This window comes from Carya illinoinensis, chromosome 9 (genome assembly GCF_018687715.1).
Source record: "Carya illinoinensis cultivar Pawnee chromosome 9, C.illinoinensisPawnee_v1, whole genome shotgun sequence".
In the NCBI taxonomy this organism is placed as follows: Eukaryota; Viridiplantae; Streptophyta; class Magnoliopsida; order Fagales; family Juglandaceae; genus Carya; species Carya illinoinensis.
Window position 1 is genome coordinate 11689588 of NC_056760.1, and position 24676 is coordinate 11714263.

Genomic DNA, 24676 nt, shown 5'->3' on the forward strand with positions numbered 1-24676 from the left:
ATATATAATATTTGTGTGTTGAGATTATAATATAGTGTGTTACAAAAAATACTTCATAGCAGAAAAATGATATGATGGCAAGCTTTTCTTTTCTTTCAATGGTAGCATTTCGACTCACGACGTCGACATTTACCTTGCAGTAACAGAAATTACTGCTTAATTCATTAATATCATACCTTTTAGATCGAATATAATTAGTATTTGCTGTTTCTCTCCCTTTAAAAAGAAGAAAATTGAAACCTTTGAGCAACGCCCCTTGATCCCCTTTATTCTTTAGATAGAGCTATTGCTTTCGAGTATTCTATCATGCTTTATGCAAGTTAAAACTGTTCATGAGCCTCGCACGTCATGCTTTCACTATCATAAACACATTTCATCTCGATATTTTTAATTGCCGATCAATATGCCGACAATTAACTCCATCTTATTAGTGCATGAGACTTGCACACTAATTCATTCAGTTTATGTACAAAGCTGGTAGACAGCCGAAAACTAATCCTTATTTACATCAATGTTATTGTCAAAACCCAAAAAAACATCTATAAAGTTTGATGGTGGCTTTATAATTCATAGGAGAAAATATATTTTCATGCCGTCCATTTAATGGTGGCTTTACACTTTACATCACCTCATCTAATTAAATTGTTACCAACAATCCAATAGTGCCATTCTCTCTGTATACCTAAAAATGTGACACTTAAAACAACAACATTGAAACCTCACATCTATTGCTATCGTACAATTACGCATAAAGATAGGTTGTAAACTTTTACTGTTCTTAGCTCAAAAGAACAGAACAGACTCGGCTCCCCTACCTAGTCTGAACGACATGTTTTTCTTTTATGTTTTATTATATAATATATATACACATAGTGAGACATGAGTCACAAATTTCCCACCAAGCCGACATAAGTCAGAATTGAAAAATATTTTCCTCCGCAAACTGGGCCGACGGTCTGAAATTCCCAGCTTTTTGAATTGGGTCGAAACTCGAAGGGTTGGTTCATCTCTTTTTTTGCAGAATTCTGAACGCCCCTGGCCCCCTACATTGTATTTCCTAGTTTCTATATAAGAAGTACCTAAACAAACACTGTCAAACCTAAACTAAGAAATTTACCAAATGGGTTGTTGAAGGTTGTCAAAATAAGAACACTTATTAATTGTGAGATCTAAGGGAAGGATTCGAAGGGCCTGTAGTTAAAACTTATAAATAGGGAAGTTTTGGTGAGATTTAAATCAAACTCGCTCATTCAATACGGTCTCAAATGGGGGCAAAAATAGACGACATGGCTGTGGCAGTCTGTATAGAAGGATGGGGTTCGAACTAAGTGAACTCATCCACACTATGGATTAAAATATATGACATAATATGTGATATGATACGTATTAATGGATTTAGATTTGATGTTAACAAGTTCGGATCAAAACGAGTTGACCAATTAAGACATAATTTATAAACATGTCAATAATAAATCAACATGCTTAACATAAAAGTAATCTGTTTTGACTTGTTTAGAATTTATTTTAAAATTAAAATTTTATTATTGTTAAATTGTAATATTGATATTTTTCAATATATTTATTTTTTTATTATTTTTATTGTAATTTTAGACATATACTTATATTTTTTATTATATGGTTTATAAATTGGTTTTATTATATGTTAAAATTTGAAAAATATTTATATATATATTTTAAGATATTGTGATTATTAATAAATATAGATTTTAACTTTAATATAAAATTATGGTAAAATGAGGTATGTGTTTTAGTTTGATCGATTTACATAAAACAAACGGGTTTAAATAAGTCGTATCTTATTAACATATTTTTAATTAATTATCAAACGAGTAAAAAATATGACACGACATGATCTTTTATCTAAATGAATTAGATTTAAATTTAATAATAAAAAGAATTTACAATCTAATAAATTATATTAAACTTATAAATTTCATTAAGTAAAACTTATGCATAGATCAAACATTTATTTTTCTTTCTTTCATTTGTTTTCAGTTCTGCCGAGAGTCTGAGACTAATCTTTGTGATTGTTGGTTAAAATATAAGAAAGAAAAAGAAAAGTCAAAAATAAACACGTGGTGTTGAAAAATCAGATAGCCTAATGGGCAAGGTATGGAGGGACGGTCCGGATCATCTCTACTACAAACACACTGCAGTTCAAAATAAATAAATAAATAAATAAACACAGACAGCAAGCGTACATACAAACTAATATTGACTTGTAATTTTGACGAAGTAGAAGCAAAAACCCTTATGCAGCAAAATACATGTTTGCTGTTTCAGGAATGAAGTCCTTCCTAACCCCAACGTTCTCAGCCTTCCCCAAACCCACTCCTCTTGCACTATTCTCCTTCGCCTCCAAATCCCATCCATGCAACAGCACAACTTTCCGACATCCTAGTTTTCTCCCTCTAAAACCCGCGATATTTTCACCCAAATCCTCATTTCTTTCAATGCAAAATCGTGGCATGCACGTGGAGCTGGCTCCGCCGTCGTCGACCGGTGAGATTCACGTGATCGTTGGCCCGATGTTCTCCGGAAAAACCACCTCGCTTCTTCGCAGGATTCAGTCTGAGAGCAGCAATGGCAGGTTTTGGACCTTTCTTATACCGGTTTCTGTGTTAAATGCTGAATTTTTTAGCTTCATTTTTCGTGGATTGTTTATCAAATGTTGCTCTTCTCGGTGGGTGGTGTTTGTGTTTGTGTCAAAGATGAGATATCTAAGTTCAATATTGGATTGGGTAATTTAAATATTTTTTTCTTGGCACCGGCCGGTGTCCAGGAACAAGCTTCCCGACTAATCCGGGGTGCAGAGTCTCCTGGTAAGGAGATTGCGCAGGTGCATCAGGTAATTCAAGGAAAAAATCCTCTCGTCTGATAGTCTTTAGAAATTGTTTGCACTCAAAGGATTTGAACTTTAGACTTGGGGGAGCATACACCCAAGCCCAACGCCTTTACGGCATGAGCCGACCCCTAGGGGTTATAATTTAAATATTTGACCATCTGAGGGAAAATTTTACATATTTATATGCATATCGTGGTATGTATCATTATTATTGTAAATCTCGTTGTTTAAGGGGTTGCCAGCAACGGAAAAGGAGTAGACTTTGGCAATGTTTTTGGTCACTTGATATATTGTGCCGTACAAATATTATCTTCAATTGGATGGAACATTAAAGGGTCTTTTTGTCTTGGGAAGATTGAAGGAATCTGTCAGGCTTTTGTGGACTCCTAGAGTGCGAGTGGAGCCAGACACCTATGCTCCTGTTGCAGGAGTTCATATTTAGGAAAGAGTATAGGAAGGGGAGAAGATAATCCGTGTGCAAATGGTTGTTGTTAGGTATGATCCCTGAGAATATCTGAAGACTAATATGTGAAATCAGAGGACCTAGTAACTGCACGTGCTGTCTAGTAAATTGCTGGAGACAAGCTTGGTCTCTTGGAATGGAATGATTGCAGGGTATGTGCAAGGAGGGCTTGAAGAAGTGGTGTTGGATCTATCTTGCAAAATGAGATCGACTGGTTTTATGCCAGATCAATATACCTTTACATCAGTCTTCAAAGCCTGTCCCACTCGGGCAATGCTGGAGCATGGGAAGCAGGCATGTTATGATAAAGCGCTGAATAGGGAATTGTTGCTGTAAATGGTGTTTTGATGGACATGTACTTAAATGCAGTAGTTTATGTTATGCAAATCAAATAATTGACAAGTATTTAACTAGGAATCTTGTTACATGGACTGCCTTCAGTTCTGATTATGGCCAGCATTGAAAAGTTGTAGAGATTTTGGAATGCTATCGCTTATGGCAGATAGCATTAGGTATATGAATTTTTTCTAAAATCACCTTGTAAAGGGCACTCAGTGATGTGGGGTGCTTTGCTTGGGGCTTGTAGGATTCATGGACACTGGACTTGGTTGAGCTTGCAGCAAAGATTTTTTTTTGGATTAGGAACAGGAAGTCCTGGAAAGTATATGGTTTTGGCTAATGCTTATGGCACATCTGGGTTGCGGGACAGTGCTGCAGAGTTTAGGACTGTGATTAGGGAATCAAGGGTCACAAAGAGCCCTGTGATAGCAGGATGGAAATTCGAAATGGGACGCAATTTTTCTTTAAATCTCCTAAACAATCTCTGGAGTTATACAAGATGATTGGGGGAATGACTTTAATTTTAAAGGACACAGACTATGTTCCTGATTTAAGTGAGGACTAGGGGGGATGCTTAGGGAATGAGATGAGATGAGATGAGAATTTTGTGAATAGTAGTAAGATTGTTTGTGAATAGTAGTGAGATAGTTTACGTTAAGTATTTTTTGGGTTTTGTGAAAGGAGAGAGAAAGAGTTGAATAAAAAATATAATAAAATTAAAATATTGTTAGAATATAATTTTTGTTTTGAGATTTGAAGAAGTTGATTTTGTTTTTTTGTTTGAAAGTTTGGAAAAATTATAATAATTAGTCATTGAGATGTTACAAACTATATGGATATTCATCTTATTTAAAAGTCGAGCAACCATATGGCAGGAAGGAAAGTTTTTCGTTGGTGCCTCGTGTGGAGGAAGGTTTAGAGTTGGGAGTGCAGTTGGGTCTTGTGTTTGGGGATAATGTCGTTTTCCTGGTTTCTCTTCCTCCATTAAACGATATAACGGGGTCACCATCGGATTGGGCTCTGAATAAAGTTAACGGGTTTAAGAAAATTCTGGGGCTTACACATTTAGTATATGAAGACGATATTAAAGCACTATTCACTGCGATTGAGGCGAGCCATGCGCGTGAAACGAAATCACATTTTAAGAAAAGTAAGGAGTTAAAGTGTCTTTTATGGGCAATCAACTACGATGCTAAGGGAGGTAGCTCAAGTCAAGGAAAAACTAAAGGGAGGGCATTTTGAAGACATTCTCGTAATGGGTTTTTTGGGTAGAGGATTAGTTTTATGGGGAACAAGGGGCTGGGGTGGGAGAGGTGTATTCCATTCTAATTTGGGCTTGGAGTTTTTGGGTAGTGTTTCACGGCCTCTCTAGTATGGCTTAGGTGTTTTCTTGTATATGTCCAATGTACTTGGTTATTCTTATTGATATATATAATATTTTTACTTATAAAAAAAAATTGTAATGATTAGTTTGAAAATGTTTGTATTTAAGTGATGTTTGAGAAGGAGATGAGATGAGATGAAATGAGATGAGATGGATGGGATGAGAATTATTTCCAAACATCCCCAGTCATTTTGTGAAAAGGAGCATTTTTAAAATGAAGTTGTATCTCTTGCAAAGCATGACTATTTGAGGGATATAGAAGCTGTACACCTAAAACCTTTGGGTTTTCTTTCTGAAAGATAAAGAATTGGAAGATCCTTTAACTGGCAAGGCAGGACATATAAAGCTGTTTGATGTGTGCCAAAGAAAATTGGTTACTTCCAATGTATGAGCACCTTGTACAGAAACAATTCAGCTAAAATGTTTGCAAGTATATAGGTCAACCTTCTTACATCACAATAATGGGTTGCATTTCATATAATTGGAGTTCTATGAAATTTTCAAGTTTCCCCTTCCCATGATAGCTGTGGTATCTACTAAAGATATAGTGTAGAGTCACTCCCTGTGGGCTCCATATTATTTAGGAATCATTCAAGGATACACTTTCTCAATTAAAAGATTCTGATTGCTAGACGAATGGTAAGCAACAAGCCGAAGCATTCTCATATCTTTGACTCCATTTTTCTAATTGTCTCCAACTATAGATCACAAGTTAACCCCTAGGGGTTGGCTCAAGTGGTAAAGGCCTTGGGCTTGTGGGTATGCTTCCCCCAGGTCTAAGGTTCAAATTCCCTTGGATGCAAACAATCTCTAGGGGCCATCGGATTGGAGGATTTTCCTCTTAAGTTACCCAAGGTGCACTTGCGGAAAATTCCTTACCGAGGGCCTCTATACCTCCGGGATTAGTCGGGACCTTGTTTCTGGACACCTGGTGCCAAAAAAAGAAAAAAAAAAAAGAAAAAAGAAAAAAAAGAAAGATCACAAGTTAAAAGCAAGAGAGATGGAAATGAGTTTGCAATCCCATTTCTTATTCTAAGCCTCCAAACTCAGGTCATTTCATATTATGCTGCTTGATTTAAGATGAAGATAATGCTTCAGGGCCAGAATCTTGAACCTGATATTATTTTCTTGAGCACCCTAGGATCTTATGTAGATAATGGAATTATATTTTTGAGAGTTAGAGAGAGTTCAGTATCCTATTTGGCATGCCTTCCACATATTCTGTAACACTTGGGATTTGAACAAATATGCAACTGTGGGAGCTATTATAGTCATAGCTCATAGGTGCTATTGTTACTTCGAGAGATATTTAATGAACGTGAATTATCCCATTGCACAATGATGGGAACTTGACGAATGCCAAAAGTTCTGTTCACATAACATTACCCTACTTCTTGATGCCAATTTTTTAAGGATTTTTAGAATTCTCCTACTTATATATATAAAAAAAAAAAAAAATTTGGAATTGTTCTTATGATTTCATTACTCACCTTTTATGCTGCTTGTTGTGCAGAAGTGTGGCTTTAATAAAATCAAATAAGGATACGAGATATGGATTGGATGCAATTGTGACACATGATGGGGTGAAGCTGCCATGTTGGGCCTTAGCGGATTTATCATCATTCAGACAAAAGTTTGGTCCTGATGCATATGCTCAGGTACTTTAATGCCACAATTTGGTGAAACTACGTATAAGGAGCAAGTGTACTTTATTAAATAATTGTACAGAATTGTTAGCTAGATTGGTATGACATACGGTTTTTGTAATAGTTAATGATGTTATTAATGGAAAACTATGAGGGTGCTACCAAGTACACACAGAGTATACAAAAGATACACCCAATTAACAAAAGAAACAAGAACAATAAATTCCTGAAAACTAAAAATGGTGGGAACATGAGCATTCATCCAAATGCATGTTTTTGGTTTGAAAAAAAGGCATTCATCCGAAGATAAAGAGAAAGGTTTGAAATGAAGTTATTGTGGTTTTTAATACATGTTCTGTCGCAATAACGTTTTAGTGATTTGTGTGGCCTAGTATTATCTCAACTTGAAATGACGTAGCTGTGTGCAATCATCCACAGATCATGAACCTTCGTCTTGATCTCAAGGGTTTTCTTGTTTAGATTATTGCAATTAACTTTCATCAGTCTTTCATGTACTCTAGGAGTGATACTTTATCAATGCATGTATATGGTGACAGTTAGATGTGATTGGTATTGATGAAGCTCAATTCTTTGAGGACCTTTATGACTTCTGCCGTGTAGCTGCTGATCGTGATGGAAAAACAGTAATAGTTGCTGGATTAGATGGTGACTATTTGAGGTATTATTTAAATAGGCCCCCCATTAACGTCAAGAAGTTTTTATGTTTGTTACTTTTTTTCGTTTATTTCCCAAGTACAAGCTGCCAACATTCATAAGATATTTTTGTTTTCATGGAGATTACATTGCTTGAAACTTCTTTGATGGTGAATGAATATATTGTTGGCAGGAGGAGCTTTGGTTCTGTGTTAGATATAATTCCCCTTTCTGATTCTGTGACCAAATTAACTGCTCGTTGTGAACTTTGTAAAAAACGTGCTTTCTTCACCTTAAGGAAAACAGAGCAGAAACAGACAGAACTGATTGGTGGGGCTGATGTCTACATGCCTGTTTGTCGACAGCATTATGTTAGTGGACAAGTAGTCATCGAAGCTGCAAGGACTGTGCTGGAATCTCAGAAAGATGATTGCGTCTCTCTTGCGTAGCGCAAACTACCTGGTAGCAATCGGGATTTCCTAATATGCTCTCGCAAGTAGTCTTCACAACTTGTTAGACTGATCTGGAACTACATTGGCGTTAAGAACGTTATTTCTTATGCCCATACCATGGATGTACATATGGTTAAATCTATTCATGTGGAGATGTTTGATTGAAACTTCAACTATCATCAATAGACATGCCGGGAAATTGAAGATTCTGGTGAATGTGGATTTCAAACAATCAGGTTTTATTTCGATCATCCATTGTATGGTAGGTAAAATATTCCTATCTCTTTAACTGAAAGTGTCACCTTCGTCAGAGAAGTTAAAATTGGTAATCGGATTGTGTTACATTCATAGTTCAGTTCTCTTTTTCTTCTTTTGGTTTGTATTTTTGATGACATTAATCAATGTTACAGTTCTTACTTCTGTTCCTGAATGCTTCAAGACCCTGTGAGGATTTCCACTTTCCGGCCTTCGCATGTGGATCACCAATTCAAACTAAAAAGATAGCCAGTCCATCTTCAATCAGTACCCACCAACAGCTTGCCTTACCACCCTCTCTAAGTCCTCTTCCACCTCTTTCCCTTCAGACCCCGACATCCATCAATATATATATAATATTCTAACTATATCAGTTAGATCATTCAATATCAGTTGGTCCTAAAAAATGAGAGTGCCTTTGAGAGATGGAGTTTTGTGTGTGTGTGCTATTATTATTTTTTTTTTAAAGAAAAAATTAAGATCGACGCCCTTTCTCGCTGATTGTCCCAATTCATCCATACAGCATTTCAATCCTCGACTTCCTCTGTTCTCATAAATGGTCGTCTGATTATTTTTCTCCTGGTACAAGAACTGTTTTATATCAGAGTTCCATCATTGTTCTATCTCTATAGTGGTTTATGTTATTTTAGTCCAAAGTCTTTTGAAAACCAATCATTTTTCTTTTGTTGAAAAACAACCCAAACATGCAGAATGGTCATGACCATTTTACTTAAGAGATACTAGAAAGTTCTAATTATTTGGTTTATTAGTTTGTGAAAATCCTTACCTACACATTTAGAGTAATGTTGAAAAGATCAGAATTCCAATCCATGTGAGCAAAAAACTGCAATATTCGTTCAAAAGTCATTGCCTTGCAATTTTATGAAGTGAGGCTAGTAGAGATTTTACTAACAGTCTTGAATGATTACAATTAATGGGTCATAGCTCATGCAGTCTGTCTATGAACTTCACATCTTTTATAAAAAACTATAGATTAAGGTTTTGGTGACAACTGTTTAAGCGCTTCATTAAATATGTTCGGTTCTTCACTGCATATCCGACCTATAACCAACCAATTACATTCTGCAATAAGTGAAACGTTTCATAGATTTTGCAATTGACATTTAGCAGAGCTGTGCTTTGCAACCAGAATTATATATCACGTACAGGAATTACGGTTATAGAAGGATTCACAAGATCCTCCTCAAATCATGCTACCAATAATGTGGTATCTCTAGGCAATCCTTTGATTATAGACAATAGCTATAGAGGGATATGTTGACTTTGTACGTAAATTCTCTTGCTGTAATATTGTTCAGAATATTTTATAAATGACAAATGAGCACCACCAGTAAACAATGCGGTGGTTTTTCAAACCTTCTCTTGGTATCACTTATCAGTAGTCCTCTAGGATTCCCTCCGTCCATCCAAATGGCCTCTGAAACCCTGTCCCCTACCCTGTCTTTCAACACCATGGTCCACCTCCTGACCATCAAGTTATCCTCTTCCAACTATCTCCTCTGGCGTAGTCAAGTGCTGTCGTTGCTGTAGTGTTAACATCTCCTTGGCTATGTTGATAGCTCCATCAACCTCCCTTTGCCACTATCGATTCTGGGGACTCTGCCACTGCAAGTCCAAAATTTGCTGAATGGCAATAGACCGATCAACTTGTACTCCGCCTCCTCCTTGCTTCGTTGACAGAAGAAGCCTTGTCTGTTGTTGTCGGCTTGACCTCTTCCCATGTAGTCTGGTCCACTTTGGAAACCACCTTCAGTCATCGTTCCAAATCCCGGGAGCTGCGTTTAAAAGATGAATTGCAACACACGAAGAAAGGTGCTCGGACTATTGTTGAATAGTCCCACGAGTTCAATTCTGTTTGTGACCAGCTTGTTGCCATGGGCTGATCGGTGGATGATCTCGACAAAATACACTAGTATTTGGGTGGACTTGGCTCTGCTTTCTCCACTTTTTCTACTACACAGTTATCTTTTTCACCTCTCCCTTCTACTGACATACACTGGTAAGGATCGATCGCGTTATTATCGGTAATGGTGCCTCTCTTACCATTTCTCACACCGGTATCATCTCTTCCACCTCTTCCCTTACTTTAAAGGATGTCTTAGTTGTGCCTGGTTTAACCAAAAATCTGATTTCCATCAATAAACTTACTTCTGATTTTCCTTTTTCTATCAACTTTACTAATGACCACTTTATCATACACAATCAAGTCGCAAGAAGGGTGGTGGCAACCGAACGGTATGACAACGGTCTTTATGTGCTTGAGCGTGGACATCAATCTTTAATTTATGTTTTCTCCAATAATTGTCCTTGTGCTTCCTTTGATGTTTGGCAAATCATGCTACAAATAATGTTGTATCTCTTATCAAAACCCAATCCCATGATTCTAGGCAATACCTTGATTATAGACAATAGCTATAGATGGATATGTTGACTTTGTATGCAGATTCTCTTGCATTAATATTGTTCAGAATATTCTATAAATGACACATGAGCACCACCAGTAAACAATGCTGTGGTTTTTCAAACCTTCTCAACTGAGATCGTCAAACTTTAATTTATTGTTAATAAAACATGTACAAGGGAACGGCTCCAAAGTCTGACTATACTGTACACTACTGAAAGCAAAGATCTAAAGCTTATATCATTAGTTTTCTTCATCATCAATTCCGGCAAAGATGGGATCCTCGAGGAGTTCAGAGGCAGACGGCCTCTCAGTCTGTGGCGCAAGGCACTTCTCAATGAACACTTTCATGTCCAAATCTCTAACCTTGTTCATTGCCCGAGGCTTCACCCCAGATGTCACCTTCTTGTATATCTTGGCCACACTGTCGCACTCACTGTATGGGATTTCCATTGTCGCCAACTCGAGCACACACATCCCAAACGAGTATATATCCACCTTTTCGGTGTAATTCTCATCGTAAATCTCCGGCGCCATGAACTCCGGCGTCCCGAGAATGGAATGTCCCATATGGTCCTTCCCCGTCGTTGCTGCTAATCCCAAATCTCCAATCTTCACCTTCCCATTATTGCCGTTGATAAAAACATTACTGCAATTGAGATCTCTGTGAATTATGCATGGCTCATGCAAATGGAGATACTCCAAACCCCTCAGAATCTGTCTTGACCACTTCTTCAGGGCCATGTCCGAGACGTGCGGATGCTTCCTCCTATAATCCCTCAGATTTCCGGATGTACAAAACTCGGTAATGAAGTTCAACGTTTTGTCCTCTTGATCGATCCATGAACTGAACGATGTAATAATGTTATCGTCCTTCAAAGTTCTCAGCAAAAAAACCTCCTTGCGTATCCTGTCCAACATCGCCTTGTCATCCAAGAACCTTATCAACGAAACCTGGTTCCAAGCCACCTCTCTTCCCTCTTCTTGATCGAAAGCTCGATACACCTTCTTCACCGCTCCGGCACCGAGCAAGTCCCCGTACCTCCCGTACCGTCCCGTTGAATCAATCTCCACGAACGGCTCAGCGTCTTTGTCGGACGGATCCGATCTAACGTACGGCATGTTTGACGAGAAAAAACTCGACCCACCGTCAAAAGCCCAAGAAACAAACAACGAGAAGAAAACGTACAAGGCAAGAAATCTTGTGTGTTTGAGAATGGAGGAGATCAAATAGTGAGACAATGGATGAGATCGAATGATCATGAGAATCAAATGAACACTGAGGCAGAACAAATCACTAAGAAGTAAGCAGTGCGAGCTTCCTTCAGATACAGACGGTGACAAAACATGTTTGAGATCAATGAGAGGACAAAGAGAAGCGAAAGAAAGACAAAAAGACCAGAATAAACAATGGAGATCGTATATACACACAAACACACCAGTTCTAGTAGGAAAAGAATTAGGGTTAATAAATCAAGGATTTTCTTTTTTGATAAATCTACTTCATTATTGGTGAAGAGAAATATAATTAACTTTTGATTCAGATGGAATCAGTGAATAGTTAGAATTCGAGAAGGGAAATAAAGGCTTAATATATAGGGGGAGTGGGTGCAGATCGATAATAATGGACAGTTGGGAGGATCTGCTAAACTTAAGCAATAGAATCTGACTAAGATTTGAATACGTTCTAACGTCTTATCGTATGATTTATCTTATCATCATGATCATGATCTCCTTACTTATAGGGATCGGAATATTGATTTTGCAGGTATATATCGAATTAATGGTAATGGTCATCTGGCTGAATGCATATTGTATATATATATTGATCAAGGACGTGGAACCTAATTCAATTCGTTCGATCGCCTCATGTACGCGTGGTACTATATATTTATGCATGCCATTTGGAGATTAATCCCTCTTACGTATAATATATTATGTATATATGTATAAGCGTCCAAATAGGACTTTTCAACCATTAATTTAGCATAATCATAATTCGATTTCATAAAAGGAAACTCTCTCTCTCTCTCTCTCTCTCTCTCTCTCTCTCTCTCTCTCTCTCTCTCTCTCTCTCTCTCTCTCTCTCTCTCTTTTTAAAATGTGAATTCATTCATTCATCATAACGAAGTTACATATGTGACTTATGAGTACAGAAAAATCCAAACTATAAGCCAAATTACGCATCAGCACTGGAGCATCCCCGCACACTAAGTGACGGACTTTGTCTCAACTTCTAACCTCTCTAAAACGAGAGAGCATTCTGTATAATACAGAATATCCAGCCCCTCCATCCTCCCATGGAGGTGGAATAAGGGACACCACCGCTTTGAACACTAAGTCCAAAAGCCTACATCTAAAACTACTAATAAACTACAAACCAACATAGCAAAACAATGAACAAAACAACAAAGCCACGTAAACCCAGCACCGGCGTGAGCTCGGTGGCACACCCACCCCAGGCGTCGGCATTAGGAGCCCAAGAACAGCACGAGTACCCAGCTCGCGTACGGACCACACTACCTCCACTGCAGAGGTCGGCCATACGTCCCCCGGCTGTAACGTCGACTGCCATGCTCCACCAGCACCAGCCCAAAGCTGTGTCCGAACAAAAGGCTCGCAACCCCGCTCAGTTTGAACATGGAACACAAACCCAAAAACTAGAAAAAAGAAAGAAAAAACCGTGCAAACAACTGAAAAAAAAACAGAGAAACGACGGACAAAAAACACAAACAGTGGTGCTCGCTGAGCAAAAACCACTCTTAGGGGAGAACCGACGGCCGGTCGATGATTTCCCGGAGTCTAAGGTCCCGGAATAACCAGGTGTTGAGTCGGCAGGAGGCTCCCCGATGGCGCGTGACCCCCACGATCTGGTTCAGGCCGGGACTCCATCCCGCGCGTGCGGGCTATGCTCCCCTCCGTTTGGCGCCGCGTTCGGTGGTCTTGAAGATCGGCGGCTGGCCAACGTCTGTGTGGGGCTCGTGTTGGCGGTCGGTGGCTGGGAATGACTCCGTCAGTAACTCCCCTTTATTTGCCTGAGAACACAAAAAGCTGAAACTGAAGATAGAAGAACGAAAAAACAAGAAAAAGGAGACCAAAGATAAAAGGAGGGGGGAAGGGGAAGGGAAAGAGGGTGGGGGGGCGGAGGAGCCGAAGCTCCCCACCCCGTCGAAAGCTCTGGAGGTTTAGGTTTTTTTGAGAGAAAGGGAACGGGGAGAGAGAAAACAACCCCTCTCTCTCTCTATATACATATATATATATATATATATATATATATATATATATATATATATATATATATTATGTATATCTATGAATTCTGAGTTCAGATCCTTTTCTTTTCTTTTTTCAACTCCAAAGGAATGAGTTTGAGTTTGATACAAATGAATTTGGGTCAAAATAGATTGACCTAATAAAATATGATTAATAAACAGATCAATTGTGAGTCAACTCGCAAAACCTACAGTCAAGCGTGTAACAATAATAAATTTTATTTTCAAATTTTATAAAGATCTATTTTTGTATGCATTTTTTTTTTTTGTTATTGGGATGTAATATTAATATTAGTATTGACTAATTAATATCTCAAACTATTAATTTTTTTTTGTTAATATGTAATTTTATTTTTATAAAAATCTTAATTTTCTTATATATTATTGGTTTGGATATTGATAGTAACATATTTGATCATGAATCTAATTGTAATTGGAAATAATTTATATAATTATTATTGTATTGTATACGAAATTATATTAATTTTTGGGTTCAATAATAAATATATGGGTCAATTCTACCCATTTATATGAAATAGATTAAACTGGTTGAACGAGTCATGTTTAGGTTAATTCAATAAAAATTAATTATTAAATGGATTAAGTAGATGATGTCGTGTTATACGTTATTTATTTATACAAGTCGTGATAGAATTTTATAAGGGTCCAACTCATTTAATTAAACGAGTCGTGCTCTCTGACTTATATAGATATATATTTATATATATATGTAGATAGCGTGCATAATATTCATGACTTTGACATAGTAAAACACGAAGTGCCACCCCAATATATACATATAGGAACTAAGGGGTGATGCATCATATATTTCCTAAACGACAAGTAGGACATATATATCATGCTTAAGCAAGATGACTGGATTTTCTCCAAAACCAACTTAAGGCATCTCTCTCTCCATGACGATAAAAGACTAAAATTTAGGTGCAGCCATAGATTCATCCACCATCAACACTATTTCTAACTGTGGCCCTTTGCCAATCTTCTATTCTCAATTAGGGGTTCGAACAAGTCGAATTCTAGTGAGTAGTAGATGATCAGATTTTGTGAGTTGTGCTATTTGAAAGCTTTTACACTACATATTATCTAAATAATATAATCTGATTTGTAAGATTCAAATTTTAAAAGAGTAGCATTATTTGAAGGCTTTGACACCACACAACATCCACATAAAATAATTTGATTTATAAAATTTAAATTTTAAATTGATGTTATTGTAAAAGCAATCCTATGTAGACGATCAAATTTCTCCAATCTTTAACCACAAGGATCATGCCACCAAAGTCTTTATTTTTTTATTTTTTTTTATTTTTATTTTTTAAGTTCATTGAGCAGCAGATCATAAAAGTACTCCACGGGCATGATACTGAGTCAATATTGAATCTGTTGTACGTTGCATTTTCCAATGTTCTTGCGACCTGATTAATCAAACACATCTTTTTCCAAAATGCTTTTTCTACTTCGAGGCCACATGCTGGACAGATCGAGATGGTCATCCACCATCGTCCTCCTTGCCAAATTAGCTTTTGTTGGCAAAGCATTATCGTGGGCTCTCCACATGAAAATTGTTACCAAACTCGATCACGAGAATGTTCTATCAATTTTGGTCTCCAAACATCTCTTTGTTATTGCTTTATATCTCTCTAGCAATTGTTTTTGTGGATGTACGCATTTCTTATTGAGAAAACTCTTATGATCTTATGCTCCCCAGTCATGACTACTTCTCCTTGCGTAGGATGGTTTTTACCAAGTTTTGCTTCCATACTTATAAATACACCTAACATGACCACCCACAAAGTATTTGGCCTGAAAGCTTGTGCATCCTTGAATCCGAGACATCTAATATCTCTGTCTTTTCCCCTACTCGCCTAAGGGTAATGATACACTTACCACCCTTTTATCATTATTTTACCACTTGTAGTGTATTTATTTTTTTATCATTTTCTTTTAAGTATTTTTTTAACATCCTTAACCATTAAGAAAAAATTTTAAAAATATATAATTTTAGTAATAGTCACTTGCTTAATCATTAAGTAAAAAAAAAAATAAAAAAAATTAAAAAATTAAAAAAAGTGGTAAAAGAGTGGTAAAATAGTGGTAAACCTATCATTATTCACTCGGCCTAATCGACACAACGAATTTATTATCTTCTTCTTAATGTCCTCAACAAATCAAAATCTCTGCATCATTTTGTTAATATCCCAAAATAATATATATATATATATACACATAACAGGATTTCTTATAATATGATTTCCAAGCTTGATCTTAGAAAATTCTCTGTTCCCAACCAGAGGAGAACAAATCCTATATCCACAACAAAATTAAAGATAACAGCTTGAAATATATTTATACCCAAATTTACCGCAAATACATAACAGAAAAGAAACATTAAAAAAAAAAAAAAAGGACATTGGAGAGACCTTTCAACCTATACATGAGCCCCCCTTGAGAGTACGCAGACATCTACAAAGAAGCAACTCAACTAATTCCAAAACTAACAGAGTATCTCAACAAAAATAGAACACTACTGCTTTCACGATCAAAGTTGTATCTGTATTCTGCAATCAAATCAGGCTTAGTCATTTGGAAACCCACTTGAAATCAGCTTCATGACATTGCTTCCATACCCTGACTTGAGAGCATTCGAATGCTGTTTCAAGAGCCATACAAGACTTTCATGGGAGGGACTACCTGCACGCTGGAAGACAGAAAATGGAAAAAATTCGCAACTTTAATTTGGAAGCTATTTATGCTAAATACCATAAGTTAGATTACTTCATTTCAAAAAGAGTTTTACAACTTGATGTATCATTCAATATCATCCCTGACTATGCAATTCTAAATGTATAATACCTTCGTGGCCTTCAGCGCTGTTTGGACCACGTAGTTCCCATATCGATCTCGAGCAAGTTGTAAGAGTCCGTGAATATTGTCACTCTTGAGAAGTTCTTGAAGCACATGTTCCATGCCAGAAGATTGTAAGCATCTCTCTACCACATGACTGCCACCTTTCTGTAAAGAAATTTGTACATAATGGCCGCTCAAAACAGAGCAGATCTTATCCGTCAAGGCAGGATCATGAAATGCTAGGACATGCTGCAATACATAGTTCCTGAAAAACTTGAAAAACTCGAAATTTAAACAACTCACTATGACAAAAAGCACAGAACTTAATGCACAAAAATCCGGGTTAGATAACTTAGATTAATTATGTTCAGAATAGGAATAGATCAGAAGAAGAATGAATAATGGGAAGTACCCAGTGGGATCCTGAGAGAGGTACAACGAATGTTCTGCAATAAAATCTAGGAGTTGTTGTCTGCCTTCGCCTCTGCAAGATGTGATGAACTTTTTCAAGTTTATGCATCCTTTTTCATGTTTGGCCAGCTCGAGACAGTATGTTATGGCTGCTTCGTATAGCAACTGAACAGGGAAGACGAAGTCACATTGATGCAAAATAAACTAGAAGAAATTATGCAGTACGGCTTCATAAAACTCGAGTCTAGGATGCGAAATTCTCAAACACTGTAAGTACCGCAACGGGTAGTGAATCAATGTTCCAAACACAATATAGCAGATCTTTACAGAATTTCATCAGTCAAACTTCAAGTTTCTTTATTTTCTCAAGAAACTAAATAAATAAGGGGTATGTATAGCATCTAAGTCAGTAATTTCAACAAATAATAAATGGGAATTACCTTATTATGCTCAGAACTAGCTACATCAAGACACCTAAATATAACAGAAGATCCGATTGGATGTATCATCAATATATAGAATCCATTGCCAGTGCAGATAGCTGTATTCATATCAGAAACCAAGCCTGTCTTTCCAAGCACTTTGATAAGCTTCCGAACTGATTTTATGCTGCCCAAACGATGAAATTTGCATGACAATCAATTCCGCAAAATGACAAACACAAAACATAGAGATGCTGCCACCTGAAGAAAAAACAAGTTAAAGATGAAGGGTAAATTACCCATATGGATTAAGAGATGCCTTGATAAGTGATTCAGGCTGCGAAACTATCTTGGCTACAATCTGCCGCAACTCAGAGACATTCGCGGACTCAATTAGCTTATTAAAGACGGGCTGCTTATCGGCGTCATTCATCAACTTGAATACCCTTCCCTCTCGATTAACGGTCTCTCCCCGGCCTCTAATTTGTAACCCTTGAATACATGCATTCCATCTAGCACGGGTAATTCGGGCGGCTGCTGCTGCTGCATCTAAATCAGTAGCTGCTTCTCTCAGGGTCTCTCTCCATTCAATATCTGACTCTAGACTAGTTGCTGCATTCAATCTAGTAGGGCTATTTCGGAAGGCTGCTGCTGCTGCATCTAAATCAGTATTTGCTAATGTTTCTCTGAGGTCTTCAACATTAAGATCATAGCTTTCTTGATTGTTCGCAGTACCATTCCAACCATCCAGAAAATTTCCTGCATATAATAATACATACATCACGCATACAAACATACATAATATAGACGTTTTAAAAACACATAAAAACATAGCTATTGCATGTAGACATGATACCAATACCTCCATTGTCGGGAAGATTTGTTCCCCAGATGCCACCTAGTTCGTTATCGAGATTAATATCAGTTCTATCTTTATCATCTGCAGCTATAATATTAACATTTTTCTCCATGATACTTCTTGAGCGAAACGTACGAAACAAGAATGGCAATAAGAAGAAGACTCGAAGGTTGGGAAGAGTTGTTCGAAAAAAAAAACGCAGCTTTCTGCTATGAGTTTTGCTACATACAAACACAGTTGCGCACTAATCTGTGTACCAATACTGATTTATTTATATTTAAAATTTAAATTAACACTGTTTTCAATAAAATCTACTTTTTGACCAATCACATCACATTAGTGCACAGATTAATGCACAATTATGCTTACAACTATATTTTTCCTTATGCTATATTTATAATAATTCTTGCACAAGGAGCAGACTTGAACTAGTATAGTAGGACTAGGATCAGCAGTGCAAAAGCCTCCTTAAAAAAGGAGAGCACTTGCCTCCTTTAACAAGGAGAGGACTTGAACAAACAATTAAATAATTACAAGATTTCCTAATACAATCCATACTACTACCCTGCCTACCTTTTCGGTTTTAGGATTTTTAATTCTTTTTTTTTTTTTTTTTTTTTTTTTTTTCAGAGAGAGGATTTTTCCGATTTTAGTTAGAAAGTTAAAGATTTTCAAAAATTAGGAAAAAAAAAAATATAGGGAATGTTGAGACTTGGAGTGAGGATATATAAATGATTATCCTTTAAAAAAAAAAAGATACTTAAAATCGTAATTTTGGGAGTTTGTTTCCCTGTTGGAATAAAATGCTTTTATTTTTATATGAATTTATTATTTTAAATCCTATTCGGTTCCTTATTCTTTTCTTCAAAGAAGAAGAAGAACAAAAGGAAAGTCATACGTACAGAAAGTAGAAATATCCTACTCGGATCAGACTTGCTGAAAATGGAAAGTCGCATTTATTTTAATTTTTATTACGAATAATGTTAGATATAGTCTTAATGTTTTATTATCTCTTAACAGTAATATGTCCATTGTCCACTAATATAATATTTTATGAGAATTTCAATTTAGTACCTCTTAAGTTGAAACTTAAATTAAATTGTGGCTTATCTTTTGTAAAATATGATTGTTAGAATGAATCATTGTAATTTAATTAGGACATTTAGATTTAGGAAAGAAATAAATACAGTGTATTTATATGTTATTGCCCATTTATATATAAATGGGCAACAACCTTTATACACGTAAGACCCACAACATTTTTCAACTCAACACTTCTTTACATACGGGACCCACAACTTTTTTTAACTTTTCATAAACATATTTAAACTATCTTAACAAATACATCTAAATTCATCTTAAATAAATCCCACAAAATTCATTATACCATCTTAACTCACCACTATTTATAAAAAATTAAACTCATCTTAATATCCAAACGCAGTTCATTTTCTCAATTTAGGTCCTTGAATTTGGATAGGAGTTTTAAATCTTAATCCATTAATTCGATACAAGTCTTTTCATTTTGGTGAAATTCTAGTAAAGAACCAAGTAATTCTTTTCATTCAAATTTCTTGTAATTTGGAACATTTTACGTACTGACAATTATTTTGGGTTTTTTTTTTTTTTAATATGCAGACTTCAACAATTTAAATATTACAAAATATTACACCATCGTTGAAATTCAAAATTACAGTTGCTTTGCTGCATCAGTTCTTTTATTTAGTGAACCAGCCATGTTTGGGAGGCTAATTTTCAGAATGTCAATGATCTGATACGAATTTTGGACCTCTAAAAATTGTTTAATAGATTTATGATAAGGATATTTATGGGTACACAGCCTACTCAATGCCAGCGAAGACAAAATCCACCCAAACCTGAGGCTGATGATCTAATCTAGATTGCCACCCAAATCAGCAAATTGATGTTCCTTTCTGAAAGCATACACTGGGGATTTTTTTCTCATAACTGAAAGTTTGTAAACAGGCCCCATAATTCTACCGAGAGAACCGCAGCTCAGAAAGCTCCACAACTTACAAGAGAAGTGAAGAGGTTTTGAGGACAGCAGTTCAAAAAAATGGAAAAGAAGTTGGTAAAAGCTGTTTTAATTCAAATATCATGTACATACACCGACATGGTCAATGCTTGCTTCACTTTGAGCCATAGGTTAAATGTGGAAATAAATGACCCAGAAATATATGGAAAACATGATCGTACAATACAATTCAGATAATTGCGAAATTGAAAGGAGGTAGGAAGAAAGAGGAGAAGCGCGTGTGTGGCGCGCGCACTGATAAGATATGGTTCAAGGCCTGGCAACACATACAGCTGACAGCTGATGAGAGTAAGCCATTTACAGCATATCAAAGAGCACGAATCAACCCAGAAAACCAATTACACATTGGCATATCAGTAAATCTGAGTAAATCAATGCACCCAAAAGTCCTAAGATTTGTTAAAAGACCGAAAGAATTCACCCAGCTGCAGGGTGGCAGTATCAAAGCTTTCAGTCTCTGGTTTTTCCTACAGTCAATGTAATTGTAACATCATGCAGACTTGTCCAACAATTAATCTATGCCCACGGATAATTCTTTTTTGTTTTCTCTGTCCTGCAACACTAGAAAATGAAAAAGAATCAATCAACCATCACCCAGAGTAAGAGGTGCTGATACATTAAAGGAGTTAAGTGTTGACCAAAAAAGTCAAGAAAAGCCATTGGCTGGTAGGAATCATTCTCAAGAAATGTGCTCTGGAAGTTAAGACTTCAAGGAAAATGAGTTTTATGAAGATTTATGAGAAATCTTGTGTGATTAACATAATAGCCTGAGCCAATTAAAGAACCATACAGCTATCAATGGGTGGTTTGGAATATATTTTTGCAATCGAATTAAATAAAACAATATGAAAGCTTAACTATTACAATAACAACCATGCAACTAGTTCCGGATACATGCTCTGAACTCCATAACGGAATGTTGCCAAACCGAGCTATTGTCATCATTACGCTAATTCAAGGCAATAACTTTCTGAAAACTCATAAAATGTCATGCCCTTTTGATGAACTCAAATGCACATGCTTCACTTCTCCAGGGCTTCCAATCCCTCAGATTTTGAAGGATAGGACCATTTATCCATGTATTCAAAGGTTTCCATGAGCATGATAAAGCATTAGACCTTACCCTTACAAAAATGAATCCATTTGAAGTTTTAAATTTTAACACTCTAACCTGTCATTTCTTTCATTGATGGAAACCATGTCTAAATGTTATATACATGTTCTGCAAAACAATTTTTGATCTTCTGCAACTGTGTCTCAATAGTAGAGATAAGAATCTATTTGATTGTTCTAAAGCCAATCTATTTGATGGTTATCACTACGTGAGGGCCAATAAAAAATTGACAATAATTTTGTTTACTTACATTTCTACAATCAAGAACCTGTTAAGAAAAGCTAAGAAAACATCATTTGTGCACAGGACCAAGTAAAAGGTTCCCTCTCTTTGATAGCCAATGACAGACGATTGTCCTGAAATGTGATACCAAAAAAATATTGAAGTAGATAATCTCATTAAAACAAAAAAACAAAAAAACAAAACAAAACACAAAAATGACCAAGAATTTTTTTTTTATAAGTACAAAAACAACCAATAATGCATCATAAAAATAACTATTGGTCAAACAGTTAATAGCCATTACCATTCTACCAACTTCGTTTATATTCACCTTTAACATTAATAGGTCATACAAGTTTTGGTTCATCATTGCTTATCAGCTGCAGCTCTCCACACGGTAGCTTCTGTTCCACTGGAGTAAATCTACTATGCTTAGAAACAAAATCATGGAAAACAAAAGGTATTGGCTATGCATAGAGATAAATTCACGGAAAGCAAAAGGTGTTGTTGAAAACTGTATACTCAAGTCTTCAATATAGTTGCAAGCAAAAATAATTATATAGATTATCCTATACCTTCTGTGGTACTTCTGTGGTCTTGATCACTAGCCTCTCTTGTAGCAGAATTTGCAGAATTGTTGAATGTGCGAGCAAGACGCTTGACACGATTCAAACGTAAACTTTGTGGCGATATACCAGAATCAGAATGTCCAACTTGCAAACCTATAATATGGAGAAGCAACTCTATATAAGTTCTTTTCCAATCCAATTAATAATCCACCTTGAGATAATCAATAAACGAGCATCACAATATAACATTTTCTCCAATGTTTTTTAAAAAAATATTTAGCATAAATTATGAGCACACAAACCTAATTTTCTTAGGATTATCAATACCAATATGTAAAATTAAATCAAATAACTTACAGTTACTAGCAACATCCCGTTTGGTTATGACTGCCTCTACCATTTGGTGGTTGCCACCAAGCTCACCCGTAGAATTATTCAATGATCTTGCAAGATGTCTTATATGACTTAGCCGCAGCCTTCTTGGAAAATTAGTTCCTTTGTGGGCTAGAGCTTCCAAACCTATAGAAGTAGTTGCGGAAGTATTGTGAATATGCAATCAGTTTCATGCAGAAGTAACGCCTATAAGTGTATCTTTCCAAGGACTAATCATGTCCTAAAGTCAAACATAAATACTTACCCTCGGACTCTTTGCAGTCAACAGTTAGGTTTTCTTCACCTTTATTAGTTTCAACATGAGTGACACCATTGCACTTGACACTCAGTCCTGAAAAAGAAGTTACTGCTTGATGTTCATCGCTGGTGATCGTTTCACCTCTACTCACCATGCCCACTTGTCCAGTTTGAGAACCTGACCTTGCACTTTCAGCTCTTAGTCTTCTCAATTGATAGTTTCTACGACGCCTGGCAAGATGTTTCTCCCTCTGCTCAACCGTCATTGACTGTCTTCTTTGCCTGTCCCGCATCCGGCGCCTTTCTCTTTCCTGCTCCCGTTGCATTCTGCGCAGCTCTGACCTTTCTGATACCTCTTCCATACCCAGACTTGAAAACTTAAGAACTTTCACAAATTCGCCTCACATTCAGCTCCCTATTCTGAGTTCACCCCCAAAACACACACACAATACACAAAGGGAATGAGTATTTCCCAAATCCCTCTGAACCTTCAAAATTCAACAGCTCCAACGCCAAACAGATAAGTAACAAGCGTGGCAAAAATCTTAAGCATACCCAAAATTATGGTGATCCAAAACACAAATACATAATTACAGAATTTTTATTTGTCTATCAACTTCCAAATTCGAAAAAGAAAAGAATCACTGAACCCAATTGACCTTAACCATATTTCAAGCAAACAAAGCCATCTCCCATTAACTTAACCACAGACTGAACACAGCATTCCTAGATAAACATTAAAAAAAAAAAAAAAACAATTTAAAATGTCAAGAAGTGTAATTATATTTGCTTCATTTTCTCAAAGATAATAATCAAAAGGAATAATTTTTTATCGATAACAAGCAACAAAATACCTACCAACGATTCAACAAGTTCCAAGTTCTGGCCTTTCGCCCCCGAACCCCATTTACAACACTAATAAAAAAGATAAACGAAACCCAAAAATAATATTTAAACAAATTAAAGGGACATTTTGTTTGTTGAAAATTTGATCAAGCAAAAAGAAAAAGGCTGCAGCTTAAGAATTGTTCTGTTTTACAAAACAGATATTTTGGGGGAATCGGAAAGAGAAAAGAGCTGTTGTACCTCCGACTTCTCCGACTGTGGCCTTTGGTAGTCGGCGACCGAGCAATTTGCATCGTCATATGAATCTCATTGAACAGAGCCTGTACGTTTCGCGGACCTTTTGTAACCGATTCATCAGCTATTTTCGCCTAATCAGTGATCGACACCTAATTTTGCGTCTGATTAGAGGGGAGAATTTCGTGAAATGCCAATTTAAGTGCGTTTCATTTCATTGGCGAGCAATAAAAACGAGTTCTTTAACTTTATCCATATTACTTTCCTACTGAAAGTTCGAAACGTATCAAAAATACGTTTTTTTCCCCCTGGATTGGGTCCTTTCCTAGTTTCCTTTTGGGCAAAAATAAAATGCAAAATATTTAAAATGGAATATTGTTGGAGAAACTGAGAATAAAGGGGTATCGTTCGAAAATGATCCAAATTCTAAAATGCTATAGATAATATATAAAAAAAAAGGAAAATGCTTGTCTGCTCCTAAGTTTTCTCTACCAATATGTAAAACTCCGTAATATGAAGCTGAAATTCCTAAAACATCCTTTGTCCCCGGGATTCTTCTACCTTTTATTTTTATGTAATTATGCCCCAAAAAAATGGTCTTTCATATAGTAGAAATATGCATATTGGGTCCTAATTGGTGCGAGGATGCGACATCACTGACTTATATATATATATATATATATATATATATT

General features: G+C 36.3%; 5 protein-coding genes across 14 annotated transcripts; 1 reads left to right on the forward strand and 4 right to left on the reverse strand.

The window, feature by feature from the left end:
* Positions 1–2215: 2215 nt before the first annotated feature.
* Positions 2216–8148, forward strand: LOC122277564 (thymidine kinase a-like). Its single transcript, XM_043087593.1, has 4 exons — positions 2216–2611; positions 6566–6710; positions 7256–7377; positions 7546–8148. The coding sequence occupies exons 1-4, from the start codon at positions 2289–2291 to the stop codon at positions 7799–7801; spliced, it is 846 nt and encodes a 281-aa protein (XP_042943527.1). The 5' UTR covers positions 2216–2288; the 3' UTR covers positions 7802–8148.
* Positions 8149–10591: 2443 nt separating this feature from the next.
* LOC122277563 (probable serine/threonine-protein kinase WNK11) lies at positions 10592–12327 on the reverse strand. Its single transcript, XM_043087591.1, has one exon. It carries the CDS (start codon positions 11742–11744, stop codon positions 10725–10727), a length of 1020 nt encoding a protein of 339 aa, XP_042943525.1. The 5' UTR covers positions 11745–12327; the 3' UTR covers positions 10592–10724.
* Positions 12328–16067: 3740 nt separating this feature from the next.
* On the reverse strand, positions 16068–17696 carry LOC122274999 (putative pumilio homolog 7, chloroplastic). Its single transcript, XM_043083892.1, has 4 exons — positions 17473–17696; positions 17034–17197; positions 16628–16886; positions 16068–16472 (listed from the first exon to the last, which is right to left on the reverse strand). Exons 1-4 carry the CDS (start codon positions 17581–17583, stop codon positions 16350–16352), a joined length of 657 nt encoding a protein of 218 aa, XP_042939826.1. The 5' UTR covers positions 17584–17696; the 3' UTR covers positions 16068–16349.
* Positions 17697–17749: 53 nt separating this feature from the next.
* On the reverse strand, positions 17750–18520 carry LOC122276802. Its single transcript, XM_043086706.1, has 2 exons — positions 18317–18520; positions 17750–18213 (listed from the first exon to the last, which is right to left on the reverse strand). Exons 1-2 carry the CDS (start codon positions 18423–18425, stop codon positions 17750–17752), a joined length of 573 nt encoding a protein of 190 aa, XP_042942640.1. The 5' UTR covers positions 18426–18520.
* A 1882-nt stretch (positions 18521–20402) lies between these two features.
* On the reverse strand, positions 20403–24213 carry LOC122275424. Of its 10 annotated transcripts, none has more exons than XR_006228543.1 (7): positions 23991–24211; positions 22912–23324; positions 22632–22793; positions 22281–22427; positions 22037–22131; positions 21734–21839; positions 20893–20930 (listed from the first exon to the last, which is right to left on the reverse strand). XR_006228543.1 is itself a non-coding variant. In XM_043084471.1 (6 exons), the coding sequence occupies exons 2-6, from the start codon at positions 23264–23266 to the stop codon at positions 20886–20888; spliced, it is 807 nt and encodes a 268-aa protein (XP_042940405.1). In that variant the 5' UTR covers positions 23267–23324; positions 23991–24213; the 3' UTR covers positions 20403–20885. The 10 variants fall into 10 exon arrangements, 4 of the variants coding, with proteins under 4 accessions (XP_042940405.1, XP_042940404.1, XP_042940403.1 ...); XR_006228541.1 differs by having other exon boundaries at positions 22037–22117; positions 23991–24210; XR_006228542.1 differs by having other exon boundaries at positions 22010–22117; positions 23991–24210.
* Positions 24214–24676: the final 463 nt, after the last annotated feature.